Below are 27,948 nucleotides of genomic sequence, written 5' to 3' on the forward strand. Positions count from 1 at the left end.
GAAGCTGCTGAAACCTTCTTATTTTATTCCAGACTCCTAAATCAGAAAATTCCATTTAAGATTGAGCTAATTTTTTCACTGACATTTAGCTCTAAATGTCAAGTTGCACCAAAAATTTTTTCTTGATTTTATGGTTCGCAGCCTTATTCAGATGATAAAAACTGAGTTAGCATGATGTCGTCTGAGGATTCTCCAGTATGAGAAAATGTATAAATGCCTAAGAGAGGAAAGAGAGGATAAGAGTTACTGTTTCTATGTTGGAATCAAGCATGAGACCAAAATGAAAATAAGCCTGTGCAACTCCTTACAACTCTGGCCAGTTCTGGGAAGATGGGAAGGCTACAGGAGGCAATTGGTTGACAGTATTTCATTAATGCCAAAGAGACCTGCATTTGTCAGACATCTCTCATTTGAGAAGAGAACCATCACATCTTTCAGGTAATGCTGGGAAATGAGATAAAGTAGATTTGAGATCATAAAATGTTATTGCTAGAAGGAAATTTCGTGGTCTCTTCGTTTTTCATTTTACTGATGAAGGACAAATATCCAAAAAGTTAAGACGTTTGTAAAAAGCACTCAGGCTGGTTGGTGACAGTGATAACGGGACCCATGTCTTCTGGGTGAGCATGCTGAACATTTTGGGAGGCAAGTGCCTTTTCAAGTTCAGAACCTTGAACTTTATTTTAGAAGTCAAATAATTTTGCTTGCAATCTAAAATGAGAGGCCCATTTCCCTGCTTTAATAAAGATATTAACATAATTTAACCTGAAATGGAACTTGGGCACTTAAAGATGACTTCAGCTTGAATTGTAATGCAGGGACTCTTCCTCACCTCCCATGCTCCACTCTTCTCCTCCAGGCATAGGGCAACTATTTGCAATGCTTACATAGCAGTCTTCCAGGAGCTGAATATCATTGACTTTAACAACAGCCAATACATGAGCATAAAAACAATGCATGTCACAGGTGGAGGGGAGAGTGCTTTCTCACGCATAGCAGCTGGTGGCTTCTTCCGTGGCGGGAACATTTGAGAGGGTATGTCTGTTGGGGATAAATACCTGGCCCATGCCCACTGCTCAGCAGCTGGCACAAGAAGGGTAACTCTCCAGTCAAGACACAATTGGTGTTCGTCTAACCACATTCCTGCACCTCATGACCCCAATGATCAATGTCACCGATTTATAGAATGTCTAAGTGAGGAAATGGCTGCCATTTGTGATGAAATTAAAAGGGACAATAGTGGTCTCCATGAGCATCAACTTCCCGACCATGGTCTATCAGCCCTGAGCACCATCCAGATGAGCTCCAGAAACATGGCCAACTGATTCTACTGCACTTCTCACATGAGGTTTTTAACAGTAGACTTTCAGGGAAAAATGGAGGGGGGACATCAGAGGCAGAGATGAACCATGAGAGACTATGGACTCTGAGAAACAAACTGAGGGTTCTAGAGGGGAGGGAGGTGGGGGGATGGGTTAGCCTGGTGATGGGTATTAAAGAGGGCACATATTGAATGGAGCACTGGGTGTTATATGCAAATAAGGAATCATGGAACACTACATCAAAAACTAATGATGTAATGAATGGTGACTAACATAACATAATAAAATTAAATTAAAAAAAAACAAACAAAACAGTAGACTTTCGGGAGTGCCTGGGTGGTTCAGTTGGTCAAGTGTCTGCCTTCAGCTTAGGTCATGATCCCAGGGTCCTGGAACTGAGTCCCGCATCAGGCTCCCTGCTCAGCGAGGAGTCTGTTTCTCCCTCTCCCTCTGCCCCCTCCCCCCTACTTGTGCACTCTCTCCCTCAAATAATAAAAAATAAATAAAAATAAATTTAAAAGTAGCCCTTCAGTTTTCCTCATATGATATATTCACATTCTTCCACTTTTTATTGACATCTGGCTTACTGTTAACTCACCTTTGCTCTGCAATGGGTTGAAAGGTCTTGGGAATTTGGGTTTGGCAGGTACATCTGATGAGTCTTGCTGCATCAAAGAAAAACAAGTCGTTGGGACATTAGTAGTATTCTTTTAGTCATGCTCTGCATTTCCCAACATCTTAATGTCATTAGCGATTCTTTACTTCACTTATGTGGTGCCCTATTCTCTTTTCAAGAAATTAGAGTACTCCTTTCTTACCCTTCCTCTGGCTTTTATCTATTTAAAATGCCTAAGAGTGTATTTCTAAGTGAATCTTGTGTTCCTGTTTATTCTCACAACTTTTAACAACAAACTAGAAAGCAGTTTTAAGGAAAGCATTACCTTTTTGCACGCCCATGCTTACATTTCTTTGGTTCACACATTTCTCTCTAAAAGAGGAGCCCATTGAGAAAAAAACAATAGTTCTATAAAAATGGTCTCAAATAAAACTTCTCCTTATTCTCATTCATCTTAGCATTCTAATCCCTTTGTGAATAATCTTTTAGTACCTGGAACAGAGGCTAAACGGAGTTCCAAATTTTGAAAACTGAATTATCTAATGGAAATAAAATACTTAAATAAAAAACATGTACTTATGGGGAAAGGTAGAAGTTTAAGATACATTGTGTCTTTGTCCACCTGTTAATTGGTTTATTCATTAATTTCACATCTCCTATTGAGTACCGCTGTGTGCTAGACACTAGGAATATTGGAAAGAATTAGCTTCTATTTCCTGCCATAGTCGATGTCATGAGGAAGCTAAATCAAGACAGGAGAAATAGGCTCTTGTTATATGCAGTGGACAGCCCGGTGATAGCTCCTGATTTTCACTGAAATATATAAATGGCTACCCCACACTGAGCCCTGGGGGAAAAAATTATCATAGAGACAGGAATGAGAAATGTCCAAAAGTTCCAAAGCAAAATAACTGATTTTCTAGAATTCAGAACTCAGGAAACATATACTATAACCCTAAAGAAAAATTCTACAGTTGTTATCATTGCATTTAAAACTGCATCCCGCCCCATTTGGAGAGAAGAATCTTAGATTGCAACACACTCAGGGACTCTACACAGTCTGGGGAAAAGCAGCCTCTTCAGACATGGGGCTAAGCTGCTGGTCAAATAACAAGACCTGAGTCATTGGAACCATTAATAAATAAATCTCTTCTCTCTGGAGAGAGAATCAGTAGGGGCCACCAGTGTCTGTCTCTCGAAGAAGAGTTACAGAGAACGCGGCCAGGGACAATGGAATGGCCAGGAAGGGGCCCTGAGCCTCCAGCAGGGAGAGGATTTTGAGAGAAACCACACTGTAGGTCCACACAGTGTCACGGTGGCTTGAGGGATGGTCCTTGTGGAGAATATTTTTGGCTTCTTTAATTCCCTTCATCCAACAACCCAATTTTTCACTACCCTTTTAAGACCTCTATTTTACCATCCATTTTCCCATCTTTTAGTGGATAGCCTTTTCTCCTACTTTAAAACAAAACAAAACAAAAAGGTATCCAGGTCTGAATTGTCTCACAACGTGACTCAATCTGCACACGTTGCTCTATCTGCCATCAGACTGATGCTTCCTATGTCCGGGGAAGAGGCTGATCCCTCCATTTTCAGTCCAGCCACTCCATCTGCCTTTCCAGGAATCCTCTTCCCTCAGCCATTCCTCCCCCCACAACCCCCATTTGTCTTCAGACTCTCTCAGACTCTCTTTGCTGGCTCATCCCTCCCGGCAGATGGACTTGCTCACATCCTCATGACTCAGCTGTACCGTCGCTGCTGGTCCCAAGTCTGCGTCTGGTTTCCACCCTCACTCTCTTTTCTCTAACAACAAGTTTCTTGACAGGAACATTCCCACTGAGGTATCTCTTCCTCACCTTCTCCTTCCTCAACCGCTGTAATTTGGTTTCCTGCTTTACACTCAAACTCCCTCAAAAAATTACAAACACCCATCTTCTCTTTTGCCAAATATACATTTATTTTAACGCAAATGAGCCACCTAACCTGAAAACAAAGTCCCATTTTTGTCATCTGATTTAAAAATGACATGGGGAAAGGAGTACAAATCCAGAAGATGCAAAGAAAAGTGTCAACAGTTTACATTAGAAACGGAGAGAAAAAACACTGTCGGGCATCCTTACTTTTGTTCTTGTTTTAATTTACTTTGGGGTGTTTTTCTCTCTTTGGTTTTCAAATGAGAAAAACCCTCACTTCCTGGCAGGGTGGGGGGTGTCGTGTCTCACTTTATTAACAACAGGTCTTTCTATACTGCAGTCACATAGGCTGTGGTTCCCTCCTTTTCTTAAGCATAGTGACTGATTTATTAGTTTCACATTCTCCAGTTCAAGAGAGTTTAGTTCTTCAAGACATAAACTCACAAATCACAGAAAGTCAGAACTTCTGCTTTGAGAACTAGTCCAACAGTTAATGTCCACAGTTGAAAAAAATGAAAACCGAATGGTACCATCTCCTAAGATCACTCAGCCAATCGGTTACCGAGTCAGAAATAACAGGGCAGGTCTGCGGGCGATGGGGCCACTGCTCCCTAATTCACAGCAGAGCCCCATACTAGGAAATGCAGACCCAGAGAAAATTTTTAAGGTCAAACGTTAATTTCCTCACTTTTTAAAAATTATTATTTCAAAAGATTATACTGTCCCTTGTAAAAATCTCTAAACACCATGTAGCTTTTCAGGCACTTAAGTCAGTTGGCTTTTATCAGACCCAGAAATCTCTGCCTTAGAGCTCCTTCTGAAAGGCCTTCAGTGTTTTGCTGAAGGGCAGAGGTCTAAATCAACTTCGAAAATACAAAATATGAACACGAGGGCTTTTGTTGCTAACTCTACTCTCCTTCAATGGACTGCACTTTCATGGCAAAGAAAGAAACAGGAATCCTCTGTCTCCATCCAAATGTCTCAGTTGGTAGATTTAGGAGCTCAAGTTGCAAGGGTCTGAGTCAGTTATGCCAGCTGAAGAGGGAAAACTCAGAGAACATCTCACATATTATAAGTTGGTTTTTTTTTTTTTTTAAGATTTTATTTATTTATTTGACAGAGAGAGAGCGAGAGCAGGAGCACAAGCAGGGGGAATGGGAGAGGGAGAAGCAGGCCTCCCACCGAGCAGGGAGCCCGATGAGGGGCTCGATCCCAGGACCCCAGGATCATGACCTGAGCCGAAGGCAGAAGTTTAACGACTGAGCCACCCAGGCGCCCCTCGCATATTATAAGTTAACCAAGATTTCACCCTTTCCTTTTGCGAAGGTAAAATAATCTACAGGAGGTCCAGAAAGTCAGGCAGAGAAAAGGTTCTCACTGACTTTAGATGTTGGAAGGCAAGTCCGACTAAAGCAAATGATATGGTTCAAAGGCATTTGCCCACCACAGCACGCACAGACCTCAATGCTTGAGCATCTTTGCCCCTTCCCATGGCTTCTCGTTCACTCGTTCCCTGGGTCATTTTCTCACTCACTCAACTTTATGAGTAGCGACCCTGTGCTGGGCACACACCAGAAAGACTAAATAAAATGGTGACGGAGGCTTAGAGGGTAACACAAAAGTGGGCTCGCTGTGGGACTGCACACAGAGAAAAGTGTAAAACCAGAACTTCCTGCATCAGACCTATAGAAGAAGGAGCTAATTACCTTGGACGCTTGCTTCCAAGAGCTTAAAGGAGACAGTTTGCTGAACAGCAATTGTCGCATCTAGAAGGCAACAAAGAAATATTGAGGAGAGGCACATATACAATCATAATAGACAAATCCAGAACAAAACTGCAGATTGGGAATGTTACTTAATAGAGGTATTTCCTGGAAGCACTTACTAGACCATCAGCATGGCTATCTGATGAAAAGATTTCTTTTATTTGTTTGTTTACCTATAAACAAATCTAGATTTAAACAAAAACAGTACCAAAAGCCATAGTAATTCAGATTCTAGACAATAGTAATTGGCAATAATTGCTAAATTAAAATTTATCTCTGAAGTAAAGAGTTTCCTAACCATGTGAATAGTGCCACTGAGAGAATTATTCAGTCCAATCAAGAATAGCAAATTGCTTCTTTGTAAAAAGGGATTTTGTGTATGTGCTACAATTGTGCTAAGTATAAAATCTTCTTATCTTCTTATTAAAAACAAAGTCTCTATCACTTAGTTTGCTTACTGTCTTTCCCTCTCTCAACAGAATTGCTCAACGCTTGGGAAAAATAATGAAACAAGTTTATATAAATTTTTTCTATCATCTTTTCCTTATATTGGTCATCCTTCATTAGAGATTTTATTTAATGTTAAAGGCTATTTATATTTACCATATAAAACTCCAGAAATGTAGAAGTAGATACATCTTTCAGCGTATTCTATGTAAATGAATGCGTTTAATAAAAGACCAAAAGGGAATCCACTCCTCCAGAAAGTATTTTTGCTCTTTGATGATTGCCAAACCATAGATTAAAGTAGCAAAATGAAAAGTAAGAACAATTTCCCTTTTTTCTATAATGTTTAGATTATATGTTGTGATTAGCTCTATATTGTTTTCTTATCAGCACATTATATATTTGTGATTAGTTCTATATAGTTTTCCTATCAACAGTGAGTGTTTTCACTGAGTCTGGCTTTTATAAAATTATAGAATTTGATGACAAGAGTACCCATGGTCTCACCTCTTATATGTAAGTAAGAGCCTAGAAGTGAAGGGGAAGGGCTGGATGCCTGGATTAGAAGAAGGAGGTGAAGAGAGAAATCAACACACCTACCTTACTGTCCAAGAGCATTCCAAAACATAAGATGAAAAAACCCTTAAAAAAAAAAAAAAGGAATAAATCACCTGTGTGGTCTTTTCTTCTTCAGAGAAGAAAGCATTGCTGTGTAATACTATTCTATCACCCAACATTGGTTTCTTGCCTGTCTCCCTACTGTGGACTCCTCGAAGGCAAGGACACAGGCTGACTCCACCATGCCTGGCGTAACACAAAGAAAGCACTCAAAAAAAAAAAAAATGTTTTTGTTGAAGGTATAAACAAATAAATGAGTGAATAAGGTTTTAAATGCATGCGGAGCTTTCTTTTCCCCTTCGTGTCATCCTAAACGCCAAACAAATAATTTCCATTTGCTTCTATGGCTTAGTCTTTCTTTAGAGCAGGCATTAAATAAACATTTACTAAGTGCACATAAATCTGTGACGGCAGCAGGCACTGAGGTCCAACCCTAAGCAGAGGACCTATATCTGCACCCTTTCCATCAAGTCCAGCCCTTGGGGAACTCTTGGCAGAGGCTTTCTTAGACCTGGAGATCTTCCTCCCAGTCAGAACACCCTCAGTGGTTGCCTGTTCCCACAGCATTTCACCATGGACCTGCTCTAGGCAGAAGCTCCCTACACCTGCTACCATTAGGCACGTGCTCCCGGGGTTTGCCATCCGTACCTACCACCGAAACGTTCACTGGTGTGCTGATGTAGGTGTAGAACCAGCTGCTTTTATTTTTTTTAATTTTATTTTATTATTTTAATCACCATACATTACATCACTAGTTTTTGATGTAGTGTTCCATGATTCATTGTTTGCGTATAACACCCAGTACTCCATTCAATATGCTTTTAGAAGACAGATTAGCACTTCCTACATGCCAGGCACTGTGCTGAGAGCTAAATTATGTCATTTAATTTACTTTATGATATAGGTAATAATATTATCCCTGTCTAACAGATGAGAGAACTGAAAGAGACATTAAGTAATTTTTTAGAGGTCACAGTTGATAACGTGACATATTTGGGCCCAGACCTATTTAACTCCACAGCTCAAACGTTTAACCACCCCTGCCCTGAATCACTGTGCAGAGGTGACCAGCAAACTTTCATTGAACCAAGATTAAAGGCTCTCTTCCAGACTCAGGGAAACCTAAAGATTACTTTGTCCACCTACTCTCTGAACACTTTTTGATTACGGAATGTAAAACCCATGCTTTGCAGCAGATGTAGGCAAACTTTTTCTGCAAAGAGCCAGATAGGACATGTTTTAGGCTCTGCAGGTCGTACAGGTGGAACTGCTCAACTTTGTCAGGGTAAAGAAAGCAGCCACAGACCGTATCTACACAAATGGGCATGGCTGTGGTCCAATAAAACTTTATTGACAAAAACAGAGCTGGCTACAGTTTGCCAGATCCTGCTCTGTTGTGCTCCAGAGACTTCTTGCACACCATTCAGAGTCAACAAGCACTCCTGAGTTCTTTCCCTTTCCCTGTGTGCTTTTGCAGAGGTCTGCCCAAGAGAAAGAGGACTAGATTGGCATCAAGAGGCACTAATATTAGCTCTGTGAACTCAAATGTTTATAATCCTAGGATGGATTCCTGAAGAAGCCTAATATTCTACTTCAGTATGAGAATAACTGCTGGAAAATACGGATCCTGCTGTCTGTTTATGTATTTATTTTCTATTCACTGTTGCCAGGCATTGTTGGTTACAGGCCTGCTGGAGGTGGGGAGACACGATAGCCTCCAGAGTGGTGTTACCAACCTCAGTTCTCTCTAATGATTCCAGTCACCTGATGATATAAGAAGTCATTCTTAAAAAAAAAAAAAAAAGCTATTCTTATTGCTCTCACCTGGAATGCATTGAGTAATGCAAAAATAACATGCCAAGCCAGATTCCAGTTGTCCACTATTGTTCCTATGCCAAAGCCCCAGGTGAGCCCCAGCAGAGGGGTCAGGATGAGAAGGCTCTTCCCCATGCGGACAATAGTGACCCTGTTCTCCTGACCGGGTCTTTCTCCAACAGTGGGCCTCCAGAGCTTCGTGAGAACTAAGAACACCACCACCAAATTCACAGCCACAACAGTCAGTGCAGGAACAGCAAAGGCCAAGAGGGGTTTGCTCCCATCAGACCAGTTAAGCCAACACGCGTCTTCCCTTTTGTAGTCATTGCTTGGCTGTGTGACTGCAATCGTGATGACAGATATGACCAGAGGGCACCCATAGCCCAGGCAGAAGCCGACAGCCATCATTGAAGGCATGGCCATGTGATGGAACACGAGGAGGATCCGATACGCCAGCAGGATGCTGAGCGTGAGCATCCAAAAGAACAAGGAGAGGTAGAAAAAGTGCATGAAGAACACTGCAGCTATACAGACTCCGGGAAGGTTTACGCTGGAGCCTCCAGGGGCAGCGACAAGAAACCAAACATCAGCAATCAGGAGGCACAGGGCTATGTTCACCATGCAAACATGACGTGTGTAGGAGGTTTGGTTTTTCTTGACCTGCTTCCAAAATAGAGCTTCAATGATCAGGCATAAGGTGAGACTTCCAATGGAGATGCCCAGTCCCACAAAGGTGATCCATTTCACCACGGGGATGATGGCAAGGGGGACAAGGGGTGACATCAGTACGGAGAAGGAGGTCAGGTGAGTACATCGGCACATCACCGTGTCTGGAGTTTCGTTCACCAGGTGGCAGCCTGCATTGTTCCACTGCAAACCACTGAAATCCCAAAACACACAATAAGGCTGGCTCAGATTTGACTCTATCTTGGAAAAAATCAGGAAAATCTCATTTATGGAATAGTTTTGAATAATCGTGGATATCATGGGCCCATTGACCTGCGCATTTCCATTTTTGGTAACGGATAGGATATTCCCCAGGGTCAACGAGGTCATGCTGATAATAGTTTCTGGAAGGGGCCACCGGAATTGGTCTGACTTAATTAACACATGGCCTCTGACGGGAATGGAGGCATTTGGGGGGAGCATTTCGGTCTGATAGTTGTAACCCATCTTGAGTTGGCTTTGGGACGCAGGAATACCTTCCCAGTTAATGAATTCCCTAGAAAAATTCAGAGGCAGAGCTGTTGGAGGTATGAGGCTACTGATGTTTTCCAGTGTCTTCAGTAACTGTGAGCTGGCATGCTGTTCTTCCTGCAGTAACACTGTCCAGTTGGTTATTGATGTTGAATTCAGGATGTGGTCAGCTATATTGATGACATCCTGAAATACAAGGATGAAAGTCAGTTTGTGTTTTGAATAAGCAGGTCAGAGCACTAGGAGGGGCTAGTCATTAGTATTAGGGTCAGCACAATTGCCCAGAGAGTTGGCCCAGATGAGGACCACAGCAAACTCATCGGCGAAAATCAGTTTAGTCACTCTGTACAGTGGAAGAGAAAGCTTTGGGTTAAGAAACTTGGGTCAGCGGAATCATATAAGTTGCAGAGTGATCTCCCCAGGGCATTCCTATGCACACTGGGGTTCCAGCATAGCTGAGAAAGAATCCTGTGATGTGCACTGCATCAGGGCCAACTTCCTTCCTCAGAGAAGACAAACATGCCTGTCTCACTGTTCAGGCTTAGGCTCAGAGAGTGAGACATTATTCTCAACTGCTTTCCAACATTATGTTTGTTTCGCTAACATCGGAAGTTCTAAATTCCTGTCATGGACATTCAAGTTGTAATTCATGTGGATTTATGAATTAATAGAAGAGAATATAAAGCAAAAGAAGAGAATATAAAGCAAAAATCCTTAAGCACCGGACAAGTGACTGAGAAACATGGAACTGTTGTGGGTTTTAAGAGTCAGTCTTAGTTTAAGAGATTCCTTTTCCAAACAAGTCCTTGAAATGTGTTGCTTTCCCCAACAGGGTCCTGTCTCTGGCTTAGAGCTCTGGTTCCCAGGCATTCTGCCCCAGGCATCATCACTCTGACCGAGTCTTACCCTAAATGAGCCCTCTGTGGCTTCTGGCCCCGAATCCCATAGCATGTTTCTTTTGCTGCCCTCTAACCTCTGCCTTCTTTTGGTTTCTGTTTGCCTGCTCTGTTTGTGCCCTTCATTTTATTTTTAGACTTTCTGTGTCATTTTGTTTTAGTTGGTTTCTTGTAAACAACACAAGGTCAGGCTTTTGAAAAAAACAAAACAAAACAAATTTGAGCATCTTCTCTTTGATTCACAGGGTTTTAACTTATTTACATTTAATGTCATCTCTGACATAATGTCAACTTATATAGCTAAAGTATAATCATGTGATATGTAACAGTGTAATTCTAAAATCCACTTTTGCAAAAATATTATACACTTTAACATATAAAATGCACACGTCCAAAATGTTTGGAAGGACTTTTATTTAACAAATATTTATTGAGCGCCTGCTATGTGTTACTTTTCATTTTCTAGGCACTGAGATGATACCTAAAATGCAAGCAGTGGCTACTCTAGGGTGACCAGATTACGATATCATTTTTTTTTTGCCTATTTGCATTTCTTAGTTAAGCAAGTTTTATTTGCATAAAATTTAAGCTAACTTTTAAATACCCAACTAAATCATGAATTCTCCAGTCGAAAAGAGGAAGTTCTTAAAATATACACTATTAAAGTCAGAGCTCATAGCCACAGAAAAGACAACTGCAAAGACATTAAACAGTGGGAACCTGTCTCATACAGTGTCATTTGGTGCAGATGCTCACCCCTCCTCTAAGCCTGCCTAGAGGTGGCTCCCTCTTGCTTTGAACTCACATAATTGATTCCATGAGTTTTTGGTACACTGTGGAGGTGGCAATAAGGCTCACACAACGATTGTTCCATAACCCTTCATTCTTTTCCCATTAGTGAGACTTCAACTCGGGCTTTGTCATTCCTCCTGAGAGATTGAGCCTCTAAAGGGAGTCCTATAAGCACAGACCATACCTCCATTGTGGAATTGGACACCTTGAAATGGTTCTCCAGTAACAGGGACAAGGCGTTGTCCAGAATTGACACCACTGAAGCCAGATTGCCAGCTGTGGTTGAGGGGTTTTGCTGAATCACGACGGAAAGATTTTGCACCAAGGATGACACAGCTGTCTCGGTGGCATTGCCTGTGATCACACTGAAATTCTAGGAATAAAAATGGTTAAGTTCCACAGAACAATGAAATGCTTGTGTTTCATATAAATTATTATCCTAATTATACAGAAAGTGATATTCGGTGAGATTTGGTGACTTTCCAAACAGTACCCAGCTAAGAAGTGGAAAGGTAGGGTCTACTGGTACTAAGTCCTGTTATATCCACTATACTCTGCTGAGAAATCCTTGTGGAATGAGAAGATACATGGAGATCTGACCACACTTTGTCATTGGGTTTGGAGTTTTGCTTCCTTGAGGCTCCTCTCTGCTTCCACTACACTGAGCTATCTTGGAAGGCAGCCAAATAGGGATATTCCTTTCCATTCAAAACAAGTCAACCCAGGAGCCAGATCCCATCTGTTTTCCTTTTTTTTTTTGAGAGAGAGTGTGAGCATGAGAGGGGTGGGGAGGAGCAGAAGGAGAGGGAGAGAGAGCCTGACGGGAGCTCAGTCTCATGCCCCTGAGATCATGACCTGAGCTGAAATCAAGAGTTGGACACTTAACCAACTGAGACACCCAGGCGCCCCTCATCTGTTTTTCTTTTTGCTCTTCTCAGCTGACAGTGGTATTCTCTGCTCATAGCACATGGGATCTGCCTGCCCTCATATCTGGGTTGCACTAGTCCCAGCTATGGTCCATGTCCGGAACCGAGGCAAAGAAAGCAAGAGCAAGGATGGACTCCAGAAGCTATCTGGTCCAATCTCCCCCACCCAGTTTACAGATGAAAAACCTCAGAAAGGGAGCAGTAAACCTCAGAAAGCTCAGAAATACCATTCTGAGTTTCATCTACAGTAGTAGGGTCTCTGGCTGGGAGAGAAGTTCTGCTCAATCTGGACATCCATTTGCAGAACAATGTCTGTGAACTGGTCTCAGAGTCCCTCTTTTTCCTGACTTGAGTTCAAATTCCTCACCACCGCTTCCATTTTTGTATCTGTCTTGCCTTAAGAACTTGAACCTTCCTAAGAAAACATCATGTGGAGGTGATAGTTCTGCACTGGAAATCAAGTGACTGTTTCTAGTTCAACACTATTGCTACCAGAGGGACCATTAGCCTCTTAGTCTTTCATCACCTGATCTATAAAAACAGGTTGATAAGCCAGATGACCCTTAAGATCCAAGGTAGTTCGGTCATTGTATATGGTTCATCTCTGGCTGACCCACTCCCTGCCCAGATTTCTGACATGTATACATCCTTACTTGTACTGAGTTTACAGCTTCTGACTCACACCTCTACTTGGATCTTTGTTTCCCAGGCTTTCGGGACTTCTAAGACCAGCTTAGTTGCTGTTTTGCCATCTATCATAGACGTCTTCAGCACTGATTCATTCCTCTGTAGTTCCCTCCCCACTAGAACCATCAACTCTGACTTTTTCTGACTCTCTTGGCTTCTAGCTAGACTCTGCTACTCATGCCAACACTGCCTATGTTTTCCAGGGTCTGATATACCCTTGACTTCTGTGCACTGACCAATGAGACAAACTGATTTATTATTCTCCACCTAGCCATGTCACTGAGAGATGCCCACAGTGAAACTTAAAACACAAGACAGAGATGCTTTACCTTCTTCAGTTCTTCCAGCTGAGAGTGCACACACATCTCCCTGAGGATCTGCCACCCAGAGGGCTGGCACCTGGCTGTAATGTTTCCAGTGTAGCCGCTGCTACAGGGAACAACATACTCATCATTCCTGGACCCAAATCCAAAGACAATGCTGTTACACTGGGCTGGGGAAAAAAAAATGGAAACAAAAAGGAAAAATGTATAAATATCCTGGCACTCTACGTAAAGTATACAGCAGTGCTTTAGAAGTCATATTTTCAGAGACAAAACCCAGGCAAAAGTCAGGAGTAAAAATTTGTCCTTGATGCCCAGCTTCATTCTTCTCAGTACCCTTTCTCCTCTCTGATGCCCTCCCCAAGGCCTCTCCTTGCCCTCAGGTGTCTGACCTGTGCCAACAATTTTGCTTTTAGTGAGCTATAAACTAATAAGCATCAGGTGGAAAAAAAAAACAAAAACAAGGTATGATCACTCTCAGGAAAGAGTTTACAGGAAATGTTAGAAAATCAGAAGATCTGCAAGCAGCTATGGAACAAAGCAATAATGATATGTTTACACCATTTTAGGGTGACACATCCTACTTTTTACCCTTTGTAAAAGCTTTTCACATTGTGACCAGCCAATAGTTATGCTTGCAGCTGGCCCTCAAGTAGTATATTCTTTTTTTTTTTTTTTAAGATTTTATTTATTTATTTGAGAGAGAGAGAATGAGAGAGAGCACGAGAGGGAAGAGGGCAGAGGGGGAAGCAGACCCTCCGCCGAGCAGGAAGCCCGATGTGGGACTCGATCCCGGGACTCCAGGATCATGACCTGAGCCGAAGGCAGTCGCTTAACCAACTGAGCCACCCAGGCGCCCCTCAAGTAGTATATTCTGACCATGACTGGGACCAGGAGAAGGAAACCCTGAATGGAAGATCCTCCAGGGCTTTGATGTTTGCTTGTTTTTCCCAGTACTGTGTCCTAAGTGCCAAGACACTTTCGGCATTTAATAAGTATTGTTGAATAAATGTTATTGAAAGTGGCACATATCCAGGTACAAGAGGCTTAAGATTGAATGTAAAAAAGAAAGAGGAAAAAAATCTGAAGAAAAGTAGTGGAGTGTGTGGGTGTGTGTGGGTGTGTGTGTGTGTGTGTTAAAGATCTAGATACATGCATTCTTTCTTGGGTTCCTTGGATTATGATTTAGGAACATGTCAGCCCCAGGGCTCTTTCAGCATGTGTCGCAGTACACTCTTGCTGAGTGATTTCCATCAGAACCTGCTGAGAAGTCAGTGTTCCACAATGTTACCCTGGGAGCTGGAGACCACATGGCTGGTCCGCAAGGATCTGAAACAGGCAGCTGAAATGGAGTTTCATCATGGTGGGAGTTGGGGGGAAAACAGCTGCCTCTGTCTTCTAAAAATCAGTCTTAGAACAATTCTGTATCAGAAACATGTCCAGTCTACTTCCTGAAGACACAAATGAGCTACTAAGTAGAGGATCCCTGTAACCTCAGCGGGGGATGGGAATTCAGAATTACCTTTTCCAAATACTCTGAAAGAGCCGTCTTCCAGCAGGAACAGCTTGCGAAGGCCTGCCTTCACCTTCTCAGCCACCTGTTCGATGGCTGACAGCAGCTCAGATGTGCTGCTGGAACCCACGACTTCAAATCCGGCCATGATGCTTCCATCTCTATAATGACTATGTGGAAAGAAAAATGAGATTTATTCAGTCAGTCACTCAGGGCCTGCTGTGTGTAGGCATGTCACTGGGTCCAAAGGAACACATCAAATAGATATGGTCCTTGCCTTCATGGAGCTTACATTCTAGGGGAGAAGAGAAGGCAAATAAGAAACCAGTAACCACCACATATAAGTAATAATATAATTGTATATAAAATATATATAAATTTAGTTAAGTGTTATGAGGGACAGATGCAGTGATAAGAATAGCAGGTGGAGATGAGGCCCACTTTATTTTTTTAAAGATTTAGTCGTTTATTTATTTATTTTACAGAGAGAGAGCACGCATGCATGAGTAGAGGGAGGGGCAGTGGGAGAGAATCTCCAGCAGACTCCCAGCTGAGTGCAGATACCGAGGCAGGGCTTGATCTCAATACCAATGAGATCATGACCTGAGGCGAAAACAAGAGTCTGACGCTTAACCTACTGAGACACCCAGGTGTCCCAATGAGGCCCACTTTAAATAAGGCTGGTCAGAAAAGGCTTTTCTGTGCAGAGGGTGAAAGCTGAGGCCCAAACCATGAGAAGAAAAGGCTTGTGTTACAAAGAACATCGGTGTAGCATGCCAGCATTTGTGAAGGTCCTGAGGCAGGAAAATGCCTATGAGTTAGACAAAGTTAAAGACTAACTGCCAGGTCAAGAACCAGAGTTGCTTCTCAATACTGAAAGGCTTCAATGTGGGTTTGAATTTTCCTGGGGAGAATAAATTGAGTTCAATGAAATCAGTTTAAGTTAGAAGAGAAAAATAAATTATTTGATTTCATCATAACTAAGTTTCAATGAGCAGGAGAGAAATGGTAGGAGATGATACTAGGTAAGTAGCCAGGAGCCGATTGGGTAGGGCCTTAGAGTTTGAACTTTATTTTTATTAAAAGGTTTCTTTCTTTAGTAAAAGTTAGTGGTATGCTCAGGTTTATTGCTTCAGAGCGTCACTCTGGCTGCTGCAGAGAATGGACTGAAGGGAGGCAAGCAGGGAAACAGGCGGACCCATCAGGAAAGAGGTGATGGTAGCTTGAACTTGGCAGCAGTGCTTGTGGGGAGTAGTCAGGTTGTACTTGAAGACTGAGCCATAGGAATTATGAAGATTGCTGGGAATGGAGAAAGGAACCAGTCAAGAAAGACTGCAAGGGATGGAAAAACAAATTGCAGTGTATTCATACAATGGAATAGCACTGGGCAATAAAAAGGAAGGAACCACCACCCCCCTCCCTGGGGGCACTTGGGTGGCTCAGTTGTTGAGTGTTGACTCTTGGTTTCAGCTCAGTTCATGATCTCAGGGTTGTGAAATCGAGCCCCAAATGGGCTCTGCGTTCAGTGGGCAGTCTGCTTAAGACTATCTCCCTCTCCCTCCGCCCCTCTCCCACAACCCCCTCTCGCTCTCTCTTTCTAAAATAAATAAATAAATCTTAAAAAAACAACAACAACAAAAGGAAGGAACCCCTGACACTCAGAAAAACAAGGATGACTCTCAAAGACATTATGCTGAGGGAAAGAAGCCAGACACACACAAAAACTACACACTGGGTGATTCCATTTATATGAAGTTCTAGAATAGACAAAACTAACCTACAATGATAGAAATAAGAGCAGTGGTGATTTCTGGTGGGAGGTAGGGGGTGGGCATGGAATTGGCTGAAAAGGAGCAAAAGGGAACTTTTGGGGTGATAAAAATGTTCTGTCTCATTAAAAGGTGGCTGGTACAAGCATTTGTCAAAGCTTATGAAACCGTACACATAAGGCTTGAGCTATCACTGTATGTAAATTATACCTCAATAAAAAATTATTACAAAGGATGACTCCGAGTTTGGATGTGTGCAACTGGAAGACTAGCATCACTGTAACTGGGATGGACACAGCAGTGGGAGAAGTAGCTTAAAGTTTTTAAGGAGAAAAGTTGGAGGACCCCTGTTTTGGACACATAATGTTTCAATGCCTACTAGAAAATCAAGTGGAGATGTTAACAGGCAGTTGGATATTTAGGTTTGGACTAAATATTTAGGTTTGGACTTTATGAGAGAGGCCAAGGTCAAGTAATAAATTTAGAAACCATCAGTGTACACATGGTGTTTGAAGTCATGAAAACTAGTGAAATCACATATATTAAGTAAATCCTGCAATAATGCCATGAGGTAAACATTGTATTGTCCCCATTTTGTAGATAAGGGAGCTAGAGTCCCAAAGAGAAGTTGGGTCAGGTAATTATTAATTATTAACTGATGGATTAGAATCTCTGATGTTCCAAATAACAAATTCTTTTTTTTTTTTTAAAGATTTTATTTATTTTTCAACACACAGAGAGAGACAGTGAGAGAGGAAACACAAGCAGGGGGAGTGGGAGAGGGAGAAGCAGGCTTCCCGCTGAGCAGGGAGCCCCATGCGGGACTCGAGCCCAGGACCCTGGGATCATGACCTGAGCCGAAGGCAGACGCTTAACGACTGAGCCACCCAGGCGCCCCCAAATAACAAATTCTTATCCACTACATTGAACTACCACTCACGATGTTTGAATAAATCCAAATACTCTTTTATGTAGTGAGAGTCATAGTGTCTTTGCATTGATATGGCTCTTCTATCAACAAAACATTGTTTACAAAATATTGTCCTGCCTATTATTTCATTTGACTTAATGAATTAAATCAGATTCCTCAGGCTTTAACAGTCCTGTTCAACAGAGAAGTAAATTGAGACACTAAGAGATTAAGATTTACTTTAAATCATATACATAAAGAGTAAAACCTAAATAATTGTAATTTATAGACTTATGCCTACTTTATAATTTTATCTACAAATTATTGGAGACAGCTCATAAGATATATGGAATGAAATATGCATTAGAACTATAAATGGAAAACCAGGACAAAGGTAAAGAAAAATAAGAATATTGAATACAAAAATTACTGTGATTGAGTTTCAAGTTTGTCTATGCATTCAGTGACTGCAAAGTCAGAAAGGAAAATATAATTCATTATATAGACCTTGGTATAAGAAAAAAGCAGTGTTTTTTCTAGCATTGAATTATAAAGAAAATTATACACATGGGCCTTTATATAAGAACATGAGATAACTGGAAGGATAATATCCAGGACAGTATATTTATAGCAATGCTGTTGAAAATTTCCTATAGCTGTTCCTTAAGTTAACTGTGAAAAAAAAAATATATATATATAAGAAGTCAAGTTCTCTGACCTCTAAGCCACTTCCTCTATCAAGTAGACCATTAATAGTAATCAATGCACACATGGCTAACTAACCAAATAACTTTTGGAATGAAAGCATAAGCAAAAGGATAATTTACTAAATATCTCTTTATTTGCTGTAGACAATGCCTACTGGGTTTTGAGCTATGGTGCATACATATCTACATAAAAATATAAGTTCACCTTAGGGTCCCCTCATGGCTCCCAATTATACAACTCTTTATCATACCCCCCTGTGCTTGTGGACAGAGAAAAACCATTCCTCTGCAACCCACAACCCTCACCTCCACCCCTCATCCCTTCCCTTACATGCATACCATGATCTCCTGCTTCATCCCAAGTTCTGCAACTGTGGGTCTGCAGTTCCAGACTCTGATCTATAGCTTGGAGAACGCCATTCAACTTTTAAATTTCCTCTTCTGACTTTAAGAAGCACCACAGACTTTTGTCCAGTTTTAGTAAGAATCCTACTAGAAAGACCAGTTCTTCCCTGCTTTTTGTCAAGGTCATTTGGGAACTGCACTAGGCATTCTGCAGGATAGCTGCACAATTCTGGAGATGTCGTTCTTTTTTTTTTTTTAATTTTTACTTGTTTATTTTAGAGAGAAAGAGAGCATGAAAGGAGAGGGGAAGAGGGAGAGGGAGAGAGAGAATTTCAAGCAGATTCCCTGCTGAGCTCAGAGCCCAGTGCAGGGCTCCATCTCAGGACCCTGAGATCATGATCTGAGCTGAAATCAAGAGGCGGGCATTCAAGCAACTGAACCACCCAGGCGGCCCTCTGGGGATGCCCTTCTAAGGTCATTGTGTTACTTACCGAAATTGGGTGACACGAACTGACTCAAAATTTTGAATTCTTTTGAATGCTTCTTTAAGCTTACAAAGAGAAAAAGAGGCAATATGTTGATCTTTGTCCCCATACAAGAAAGATATTTTAGCAAAAAAAAAATTGATGCAGATAATAAATAAACCAACAGAACCACTGGAGAAAGAAAAGAGATACCACAGCAGGTAGTTAGTTGCATATTATACAAATACAGTTCAAATGACAGTTAAGAATTGTACACACACACACACACACACAGTCATTTATTTTGAGTTTGCAAATAAAGATGGAAGAACCAATGGCTTAGAATAGGGTGTTGGGTGCCAGATAATATAAATGTATCCAAAATCTGTTTCCTCCTTCACAAAAATAAGCCATACATTTCCATGTGCATTTAAACTGAATCTATCTGGAAAGTATTTGTGGGTATGGCTTCAGTGAAAATGACACCTGAACCAACATCCTAGGCAGATGGACACTGATTTAGTTTTTCTGAGACTTCATTACACAGTCCAGAATTTTGCTCAGTAATTCTTTTTAGCCCCTAATAAGTGAGGCTTCTTTATGGAACGAATCCCAAATGCTGACAATTGAGCCTAGAGCATGAAAAATTTTCTTTTGACAAATAAAAAACAGAAAATAACCAAGAATCCTTGCTAGAATATGACTCACATAAATGAGCAAAAGTGAACACAAGAGAAATTGAAAGAAATCAACTGCTAAAACTCTCCCAGAAAGAAAATGTTCAACATACATCAGTTGTGGGCAATGCGATTAACTGCTCTGTAATAACTCATTGAACGTTAATAATTAAGAATATGTATTAAATGGGCGCCTGGGTGGCTCAGTTGGTTAGGCGACTGCCTTCGGCTCAGGTCATGATCCTGGAGTCCTGGGATCGAGTCCCGCATCGGGCTCCCTGCTCGGCGGGGAGTTTGCTTCTCCCTCTGACCCTCCCTCCTCTCATGTGCTCTCTCTCATTCTCTCTCAAATAAATAAATAAAATCTTAAAAAAAAAAAAGAATCATGGAACACTTCATCTAAAACTAATGATGTAATGTATGGGGATTAACATAAGAATAAAAAATTAAAAAAAAAAAAAGAATATGTATTAAATAAACATGCTGAATTGAAAACATCTGAACTTATGTTTAGCCAACAATTTCTTATGTAGTAAGTAGAAAGTGCTTACTTGAATTTCAATTCCAGTGGCATATTTGGAGTATGAAGGAGAAGATGAATTCAAAAGGTCTTTGGCAAAGCTTTCATTAATTTTGAAAGTGCCCCAAACCTCTATGGGAAATAAAAAGAGGTTTATAGACATAAAAATTACTCACTTGAATTTATTACAGCATAAAATTACAGAAGTACATTTGAAGCCCATCTATTCAACAGCAGTATTTCAATTTCTTCTTGTAATGAATGCTCACCTAAAATAATATAGGAAGCATACACAGAACTAGACTTCTCAGGTGTGGATTTGGAATATAATGAGAAGGTGCTGGTGATCAAGACAACCTTATAAGTAGGTAAATGCGTGCCCCCCACATGTGGTTAAGAAAGGCAGTCACTTAACACTGAAATGTGTGCCCATCTAGGCTTTGAGCTCAAACACCGTCCTTATGAAAAATTTTTAAAAAAGAAAAAAAACAATAAAACACTACTTGCTAATTCCAATATACCCCTTGCTTGCCCATCGCTGGTGCTTTTCTGTGCTGGGACAGGTTGTTGCCCATTTTCATATGGACAAACCCCGATTATCCTTCATTCAGGGCTTAGTCAAATGTACCTCCTTTGCAAGACCTCCCCTGATCTCCAAATGCAAAGATTCTTTCCCTCCTCTAAATTCTTACAGTATTCTTTTCATATCCCTTTACAACCTCTTGTACCCACATATCTGTTTGTGAGCATTTATGTTTGTATGTCCCCACTCCACTTTGGGGAGACCCTTGTGAGTGTAATCCCTGTCTGATCCATCTTTGTATCTCCTCAAGATGCATCAGACACAGACCACCTTTCAAAAGGTAGGCTTTCGTTCAAATTTGTTGAAGAAATTACACTGTCTTCTTTCTTGTATTACAGCCTAGCCTCCCCAGCTAGGCTGCTAATTCAGAGAAAGAGAAATGCTTCATTGTGTCCTCCCAGAATTTGCCTCAGATCTGGGTATAAAGATGGTGTTCAATAAATACGTGTGGCCATCGCGAATTGGCATGGTCCTGGGAAGGGGAGCCAGGAATGCCCAGGAAAGCTGGGTTATTTCAGTTTCTCCCTCTCTTTGCACAGCTCTACCAGAATCCAGAGCTTCAAGATAACTGGAGTCGTCTCTGAGGAAACTTCCTAAAGTCCTTCAGGCCCTGGAGCCCACATCATTTGGCTCACTTCTTCATCCACTGATCATAAACCTAAGGAAATTTAGCTCCCTCAGCTTCCACTGGTTTCCTAAGCTAGACCTTTAACTTCTCTTTTGTTTTGGTGATGCATTCAGTACACATACTTGTTGGCCATCTAGAACATACATTTCAGTATAATCACCCTGTGTTCCTCCCTGCTCTCTAGACTTCTCTTTTCTGGAAATTGATGTTGGCAAAAGCCATGAAAAGAAGGCAGGAAAAAAAAAAAAAACTGTATTTACTCAAGCAGTTCCCCTACTTGAGATTTTCATGAATCCCCCTCAATCTCGATAAAATCACAGAATTGCAGAGCTGAGCTGGATGAAGGTTGAAGTGATCATCAACTCACATTTCCGAATTTTCTGTACTTGTGAAGCTCTCCCTGTGTCTAGCTAGGTCTAGTGGGGTATATTGTCTTGTCCTTTGATGACCCTGCAAACACTAGTTCTGTTCAGGGAGACAAAGAGTTAACACATGGGTGAGGAGCTAGAGTTCCCTCCCTGTGCCATGTTGGGCCGAGGGCCCCCCTCCCCCCACCCCCACCAGAGCTCTCCTCTTAGTACCCTTCTGTGCTTACTTGGTCTTTCACAGAAATTGATGCTCTGGGTGAAGTTGTTGAGATGACAATGACAGCTCTGGAGCCCTCCAGCCGTGTGAAGGTAGCATTTGTGAGGATCAAGGCATGAGGGAGAAAACCAGGTGTAGCCATCCTCACAGGCACAGTGCAAAACCCCATTCTGGTTGCCACAGTCTGCACAAAAAAACAGGGCTTGGTCTCATAGGATCTGGTTTATAAACTGACCAACGCTGAGTTCTCACCCTTGGCTCTGACTTAGAATCTGAACCAAGTGTGCTCATCAAGAGCTAGAAGGATAAAACTAGGATGGCAATAGGTTTAAGGTAAGGATATGTCCAACTCAATAGATTCTGAGCCTGATACCAGACACTTAGCAAACATAAAATCAAGTGGCTGGGTCAACCATCCAAAAGAAGGATGGATGCCCAGTAGATAGCCCTTGGAATGGGAAAGAGAAGCAGAAGAGGGTGTGTTAACCTGACAGTTATTTAAGAGAGTTCTAGAAGGTATTTTTCCACTATTTTACTGGAAGCTCCTCCCATCCACCTATCACCATTCTTGGGTAGGTCCCATAAGCAAGATGGCAAACACTGAGAGACTTTTTCTTTTCTTGAGAGTCATGAAGAAAAATTCCATCAGCCAATTCTGTGTGCTCATTCCCTACTGACTGACCTAAAACACCCATTAAAAGGCATCCTTTATAATAGACCAAAAAATTGGGATGAAGTCACCAGACATCTTTGTGAAAATATGCATTATGATATATAGTGAATGATTCTCAAACTTTGTCATGTGTCAGAATCACCTGGAGGGTCTCATCCCAAAGTTTCTGATTCAGTAAGTCTGGGATGGGGCCTTTGCTTTTCCATTAAGATCCCTGATACTGCTGCTGGTGCTAATGTGGGCACCACACTTTAAGAACTACCGCTTTAAACAAATCATTTAACATCTCTGAAACCCAGCATTGTAATCATTAGTGCTGTTTGTCAATTACTTCTAGCTGTTTTCTGGACACATAGTAGGATGACATATCCTGGCCTCCTGAGGTTGAATGGGGCCATGAAACCAGTTGGGGTCAATAAGTTATGAGCAGAATTAATGTGTGTCACTTCTAAGTTGGAGACTTCAACTACCAATGTGAAACCCTTGAATATTCTATTTCTTTTGGGCTCCAACTGGGTACATTTGAGATAGTGTGTGATTCATTAGCCTGGATTCCCAAGTGACCACACCAACACAACCCTGCTGCCAACCTGCAATAAAGATGTAGCATGAAGAAGAAATAACACATGTGTTCTTTCAAGCCACACATATTGTGGGGATGATTGTCTCCATAGCATAACCTAACCTATCCCAACTGCTGCCCACCTTCCCCCTTCCACTCCCAGTCCCCAGAGGGCAGATTTACATGTAGTGGCCTTTGCTCTAATAATCTTCATTGGTTCCTGTAACCATAATGATGGAGGCTTCAGAAGCTTCAGAAAATTCTTCAAGTCTCTCTTCTCCCTGGAATCTCTATAGGCCACCTGAAGCAGCAGCTCATACTCCTGGACTGGGCCTAAAGAGAGGAAGATAGTCAGGAGCCTCCTTTTTCAGTCTGGGAGAGAAATATTGCCAAGGAAACCACCAGGAAGTGTTTGTCACATGTCGTCTAGGGGTGCTGGGCTATGCCACGTGGCTTGTTACTGACTTCTGCTCATCCAGACATTAAGTAAAAATGAGCCTCCAGAGGAACACTTGCAGATAGCCCCACATGTGCCTGACCTATGTCTATTCTCCCATCCTGCCAGGACAGCTGCTCCCGCTCTCCCTGACCCATCCTGGCATCAATCACCTTCCTGACTCTACACAGTTCCTCAGGACACATCCAAGGTCAAGTTTCACACCTCAGGACCCAAGGGAGAAGAGGTGAGAAAATCCTAGTCACTCTTCCCTCTTGCTTTCCCAGCTCCAGTCTCCTTGAAGGATGTTCAGTATAAAACCCCCAGTCTCACACTTTCCTCTCCAAAGAGCCCTTTTTTCTCCTATGAAGAGGTTTCAATAATTAGCCAACTTTGAGTACCTTATATGAAATGCAAATGCAAAAGCAAAACCAAACCAAACCTTACTTGAGGCTTTCTGCATCCTCGTCTCTGCCTTATCACTCCTGAGCAGCACCTTTTGTTTCCCTAAGGAGAGGCTGTTATGTGTTCTGGGCTCAGGAGACTATGAATCCTAGGAGTAGTCTCCCTCCCAGAACTCATTTAGGCACATTCACATAAAACATAGTGCAAGATTTCATGGTGTTTCCAGACTGTCCCAAGCTCATCTATGCACCCCAGATTAGGAATGTAAGGACCTTAGAGAAAAAGAGGGAAGAGGTGAATATCCTTTTATCCTGGGTCTCCTTTGATTGCCACTGGCAGTGAAATCTCTTAGAAGTCTCAGATTTCTCAAGACATCCATGCTTTCTGCAGGGACAGATGAGATGGGGAGCTTCTCTGAGACTCTCCCATTCCTTAGGGGCCCAGGGAGCCAGGCAGAAGGGAAATTTATAGAGAAGGAAACCAGCAGATTAATCCCTAGACTTTTCAGAAAGCAGTCAAGAAGGTAGCAGGAAGTTGGCTGAGTCTGACATGTCCCAGAACATGGACAAGAGCTTCCTGTCTGCCATAACTTCCACAATCTCACTGCATAGAGTCTCAGCCCCGCCTTGTACTCTTCCCTCTCCTTGCAGGCTGGAACCTCTGTCCCAGGTCTTGGGAACCACACTAAGTAGGGAAAGCTAAGGGGACTCCTGCTCCCACTGCCCAAGCAGTTAAGAAGTCGGGGGGTGGGGTGGGGTGGGGGGAACAGTCAGTGTCAGAGGCTTATGGCACTGGTTCTGGAGCCAGACTAACTAGGTTTGAATCATTCCTCCTGCCCCCTAGCCGTGTGTCTTAATTTCACCATCTGTAAAATAAAGATGACCATTGTGCCTAAATCAGAGGGTCATTGTGAGGATTTAATTCATCTAATGCACTTAAAATAGTGCCTGGCACCTAGGAACAGCTCACTAAATACTAACTGTATTTTTACTGTCAGGAAAAATGTTTTCATGGCATTCCAAGTTGAATTTTTATTTCATTTTCTGGAGAATTGCAGGATTGAGTGGTGGTAAGGTCAATGACACTATTAGCACACTGTTGTATGACAGATCACTGCCCTGGAGAAAGGCTTTTGTGGGCTGATACAGGAGCCTAACAACCATCTGTGTGTATCATTGTCTCCATGAGGAAATATAGTCAGTGCTTGAAACATCAGAACAACAAATTAAATTTCAGAACACAACCTATTCCTAGACTAAGGGCTGTGCCCACTAATTAACACTGTTAGGATTAAGATAAGGAAGGAAAAGAAGAGTATGGAATAGCTACTTGCCAGGTATGGTGCAGGATACTATGCTTTTATGTATTTAATCTTCACAAATGTTTTGCTTGTACGGATTGCAATTATTCTCATTTCCCAGATTCAACGTGTTTAATAGTGTGTTTAAGATCATACAACCAGTCAGAAACACCACTGAGGTTGGAACCTTGGTCCCTTGGCACCAAGGTCTACTGCACCACACTCCCTAAGGGAGACTCACCTGGATGTTTTTTCTTATTCACACTGAGTCCTCTTTTTGTTTTGATGCCTTCATTTCTCTGTTTGAAAGAAAACAAGAATAATTATGGAAGGGTTCTGTAAAGATGTACTTCCTAGGCCTTGTTGGCTCTCCCAGATGAACTGAAATTATGGATCTAAAATCCAAGTCAGGGATGGTGGAGAGGTGGCTAGGGAAGGCCTCCCTTAGGCAACTTTTGAGCACAACCCTGAAGGAGGTGAGGAAGTGAGGATCCCGGGAGAAAGAACTTTCCTGGCAGTGTAATAGCCCTGGGGTAAGAATATGCCTGGCATGTGAGGACAGAGTGAGGAGGCCAGAGTGGCTCAGTGGAGTGGGTAAGGGGAGAGGGACAGGCAGTGAGATCAGAGAGTATCTCCAAGGAGGTAGGCTGTGTAGATCTTTATAGGGCAACAGCTTAGTTTTCACTTGAGTGAGATGGGAACCCACCAGAGAGTTCTGAACAGAGGTGACAGTGCTCTACTTTACTTTTTGGAAGGCTCAATCCTGCAGCCATGTTAGGAATAGATAAGCACAGAAGCAATGAGAGCATCTGAGGAATTATTGAATAACTCAGGTGAGACATACTGTGAGAGATACTGAAGGTGTGGATCAAGGTGGTAGCCATAGAGGTAGTGAGAAATGTTTGAATTCTGGGTGTATTTTAAAGATAAAGCAAAGCAAAACAAAACAAGAGCCAATGGTTTAGATAGGGATTATGGGAAGAGTCAAACATGAAAATCAGTTTTTTGCCCAACCATCCGGAAGAACAATGATATCACTTGCTGAGATGGGAAAGGAGAAGCAGGTTTGGTGAGGGAAAAAAATCAAGAATTTAGTTTTGGACATATTAGGTTAAGGGGCCTATTCAACACCCAACTGGAGATACCACAGAGATAGTAGATAGGTGGGTGTAGAGTTCAGGGGAGAAGGTCAAGATGCAGATGTAAATTTGGGAGCCATCAGAATATAGAGAACATTAAAACCATGATCCTAGATGAAAGCGTCAAGAAAGTGAGTGTAGTTAGGGAAGAGAGTCCAAGGATTGACCATGCCAATTTTTATGCCTTTCCTTGGTCAAAGAAACCATATAAAGGAATGTACTGAGCTAGAAGAGATCTCTATGATGGCTCAGTTCCTTATTTTGCAGTTAGGTCCTCTTAAATTTCAAGAGATGAAACTGTTTGTCCAAGGCTACACATAGCTAATGTGGATCATGTTGAGACAAGAACCCAGGACTTCTGATTCCAAGTCTATTAAATTATGTAGTTCCAGTGGCTGAGAGAGTGACGGGTTTTCAAAGTGCAGAGGGAGAGAAGAGTGGTGGTAGAGAGGGAAAACGGGGCATATGCCAACTCACCCCCAGGAAGCCTTCCTGGCCTTCAATGAGGGTGAAGAAAGAGATGAGCCAGAGCATGTGGACTTGCATCTTCAGCTGGCCTCGCTCCTTCTCCCAGACTCAACGTAAACAACTGGGGCCACAGTCTGTGGCTAGACAACGGATGTACCATGCAAGGCTGAGGCACAAAAATAAGTCATTCAAGCCAAAATTGAAGAATGTACACAGCGGTAGGGCTAACTGAGCGGATCAGAAGCCTGAGTGGTTGATGATTTTTCCACTTTGTCTACGTAGCCTGAGATACCATTACTTCCACTCCGGTAGCAGAAGTAGTAAGTTTCCATCTTTACAAACTGCCTAGAAAACTGATCGAGAGCTCTCTTCTCAATGATCACATTTGACTAAACAGAGGCTATTTTAAAATCACGACTTGCTTAACTTTGCAACCAAATGCATTTAACATCCAGCCTTTTTATATTTCACCGTTTCCTTTTCATCTCAGTAAAAACAAGCATTAAAATAACCAAAGATCCTTAGAACCATGAATATAAGGATAGAATCAGAGTGTTTAAGCATAAAAATAATAATGAACCAACCCAGCAGATTCCTTTCTTTATAGTTGATGTAAATATCAACAAATTATCCTCAATTCATGCTTATGTCAGAATAATTTGGACAAAATTCAGCACATAGTCATGGTCACAAAATTAATCATGTACCCCCAGGTTATTTGGTATCAACAAAAAATATCACAGTAAGTTAGAACTGTTCTGTCCAATACAGTAGCCACTGGATACATGTGGCAATCTAAATTTTCATTTTAATTACAATAAAATGAAATGAAATGAAATGAAATGAAATGAAATGAAATGAAATTTCTCAGTCACACCAGCCACATTTCAAGTGCTCAATAACCACATGTAGCTAGTGGCTACCAATGTCAGGCAGTGTAGATGCA

The 27,948-nt window shown here is 41.8% G+C and overlaps 1 protein-coding gene across 1 annotated transcript; it reads right to left on the reverse strand.

The window, feature by feature from the left end:
- Positions 1-27,080, reverse strand: ADGRF1 (adhesion G protein-coupled receptor F1). Its single transcript, XM_034990724.1, has 14 exons — positions 27,012-27,080; positions 25,637-25,694; positions 23,438-23,587; positions 22,030-22,203; positions 20,255-20,355; positions 19,054-19,112; positions 14,841-15,001; positions 13,325-13,488; positions 11,567-11,755; positions 8,507-9,880; positions 6,665-6,706; positions 5,558-5,617; positions 1,921-1,987; positions 1-217 (listed from the first exon to the last, which is right to left on the reverse strand). The coding sequence occupies exons 1-14, from the start codon at positions 27,078-27,080 to the stop codon at positions 144-146; spliced, it is 2,742 nt and encodes a 913-aa protein (XP_034846615.1). The 3' UTR covers positions 1-143.
- Between the last annotated feature and the right edge of the window lie 868 nt (positions 27,081-27,948).

Source organism: Mirounga leonina, unplaced genomic scaffold, assembly GCF_011800145.1.
Source record: "Mirounga leonina isolate KUSES-001 unplaced genomic scaffold, KU_Mleo_1.0 Mir_53, whole genome shotgun sequence".
NCBI lineage: Eukaryota > Metazoa > Chordata > Mammalia > Carnivora > Phocidae > Mirounga > Mirounga leonina.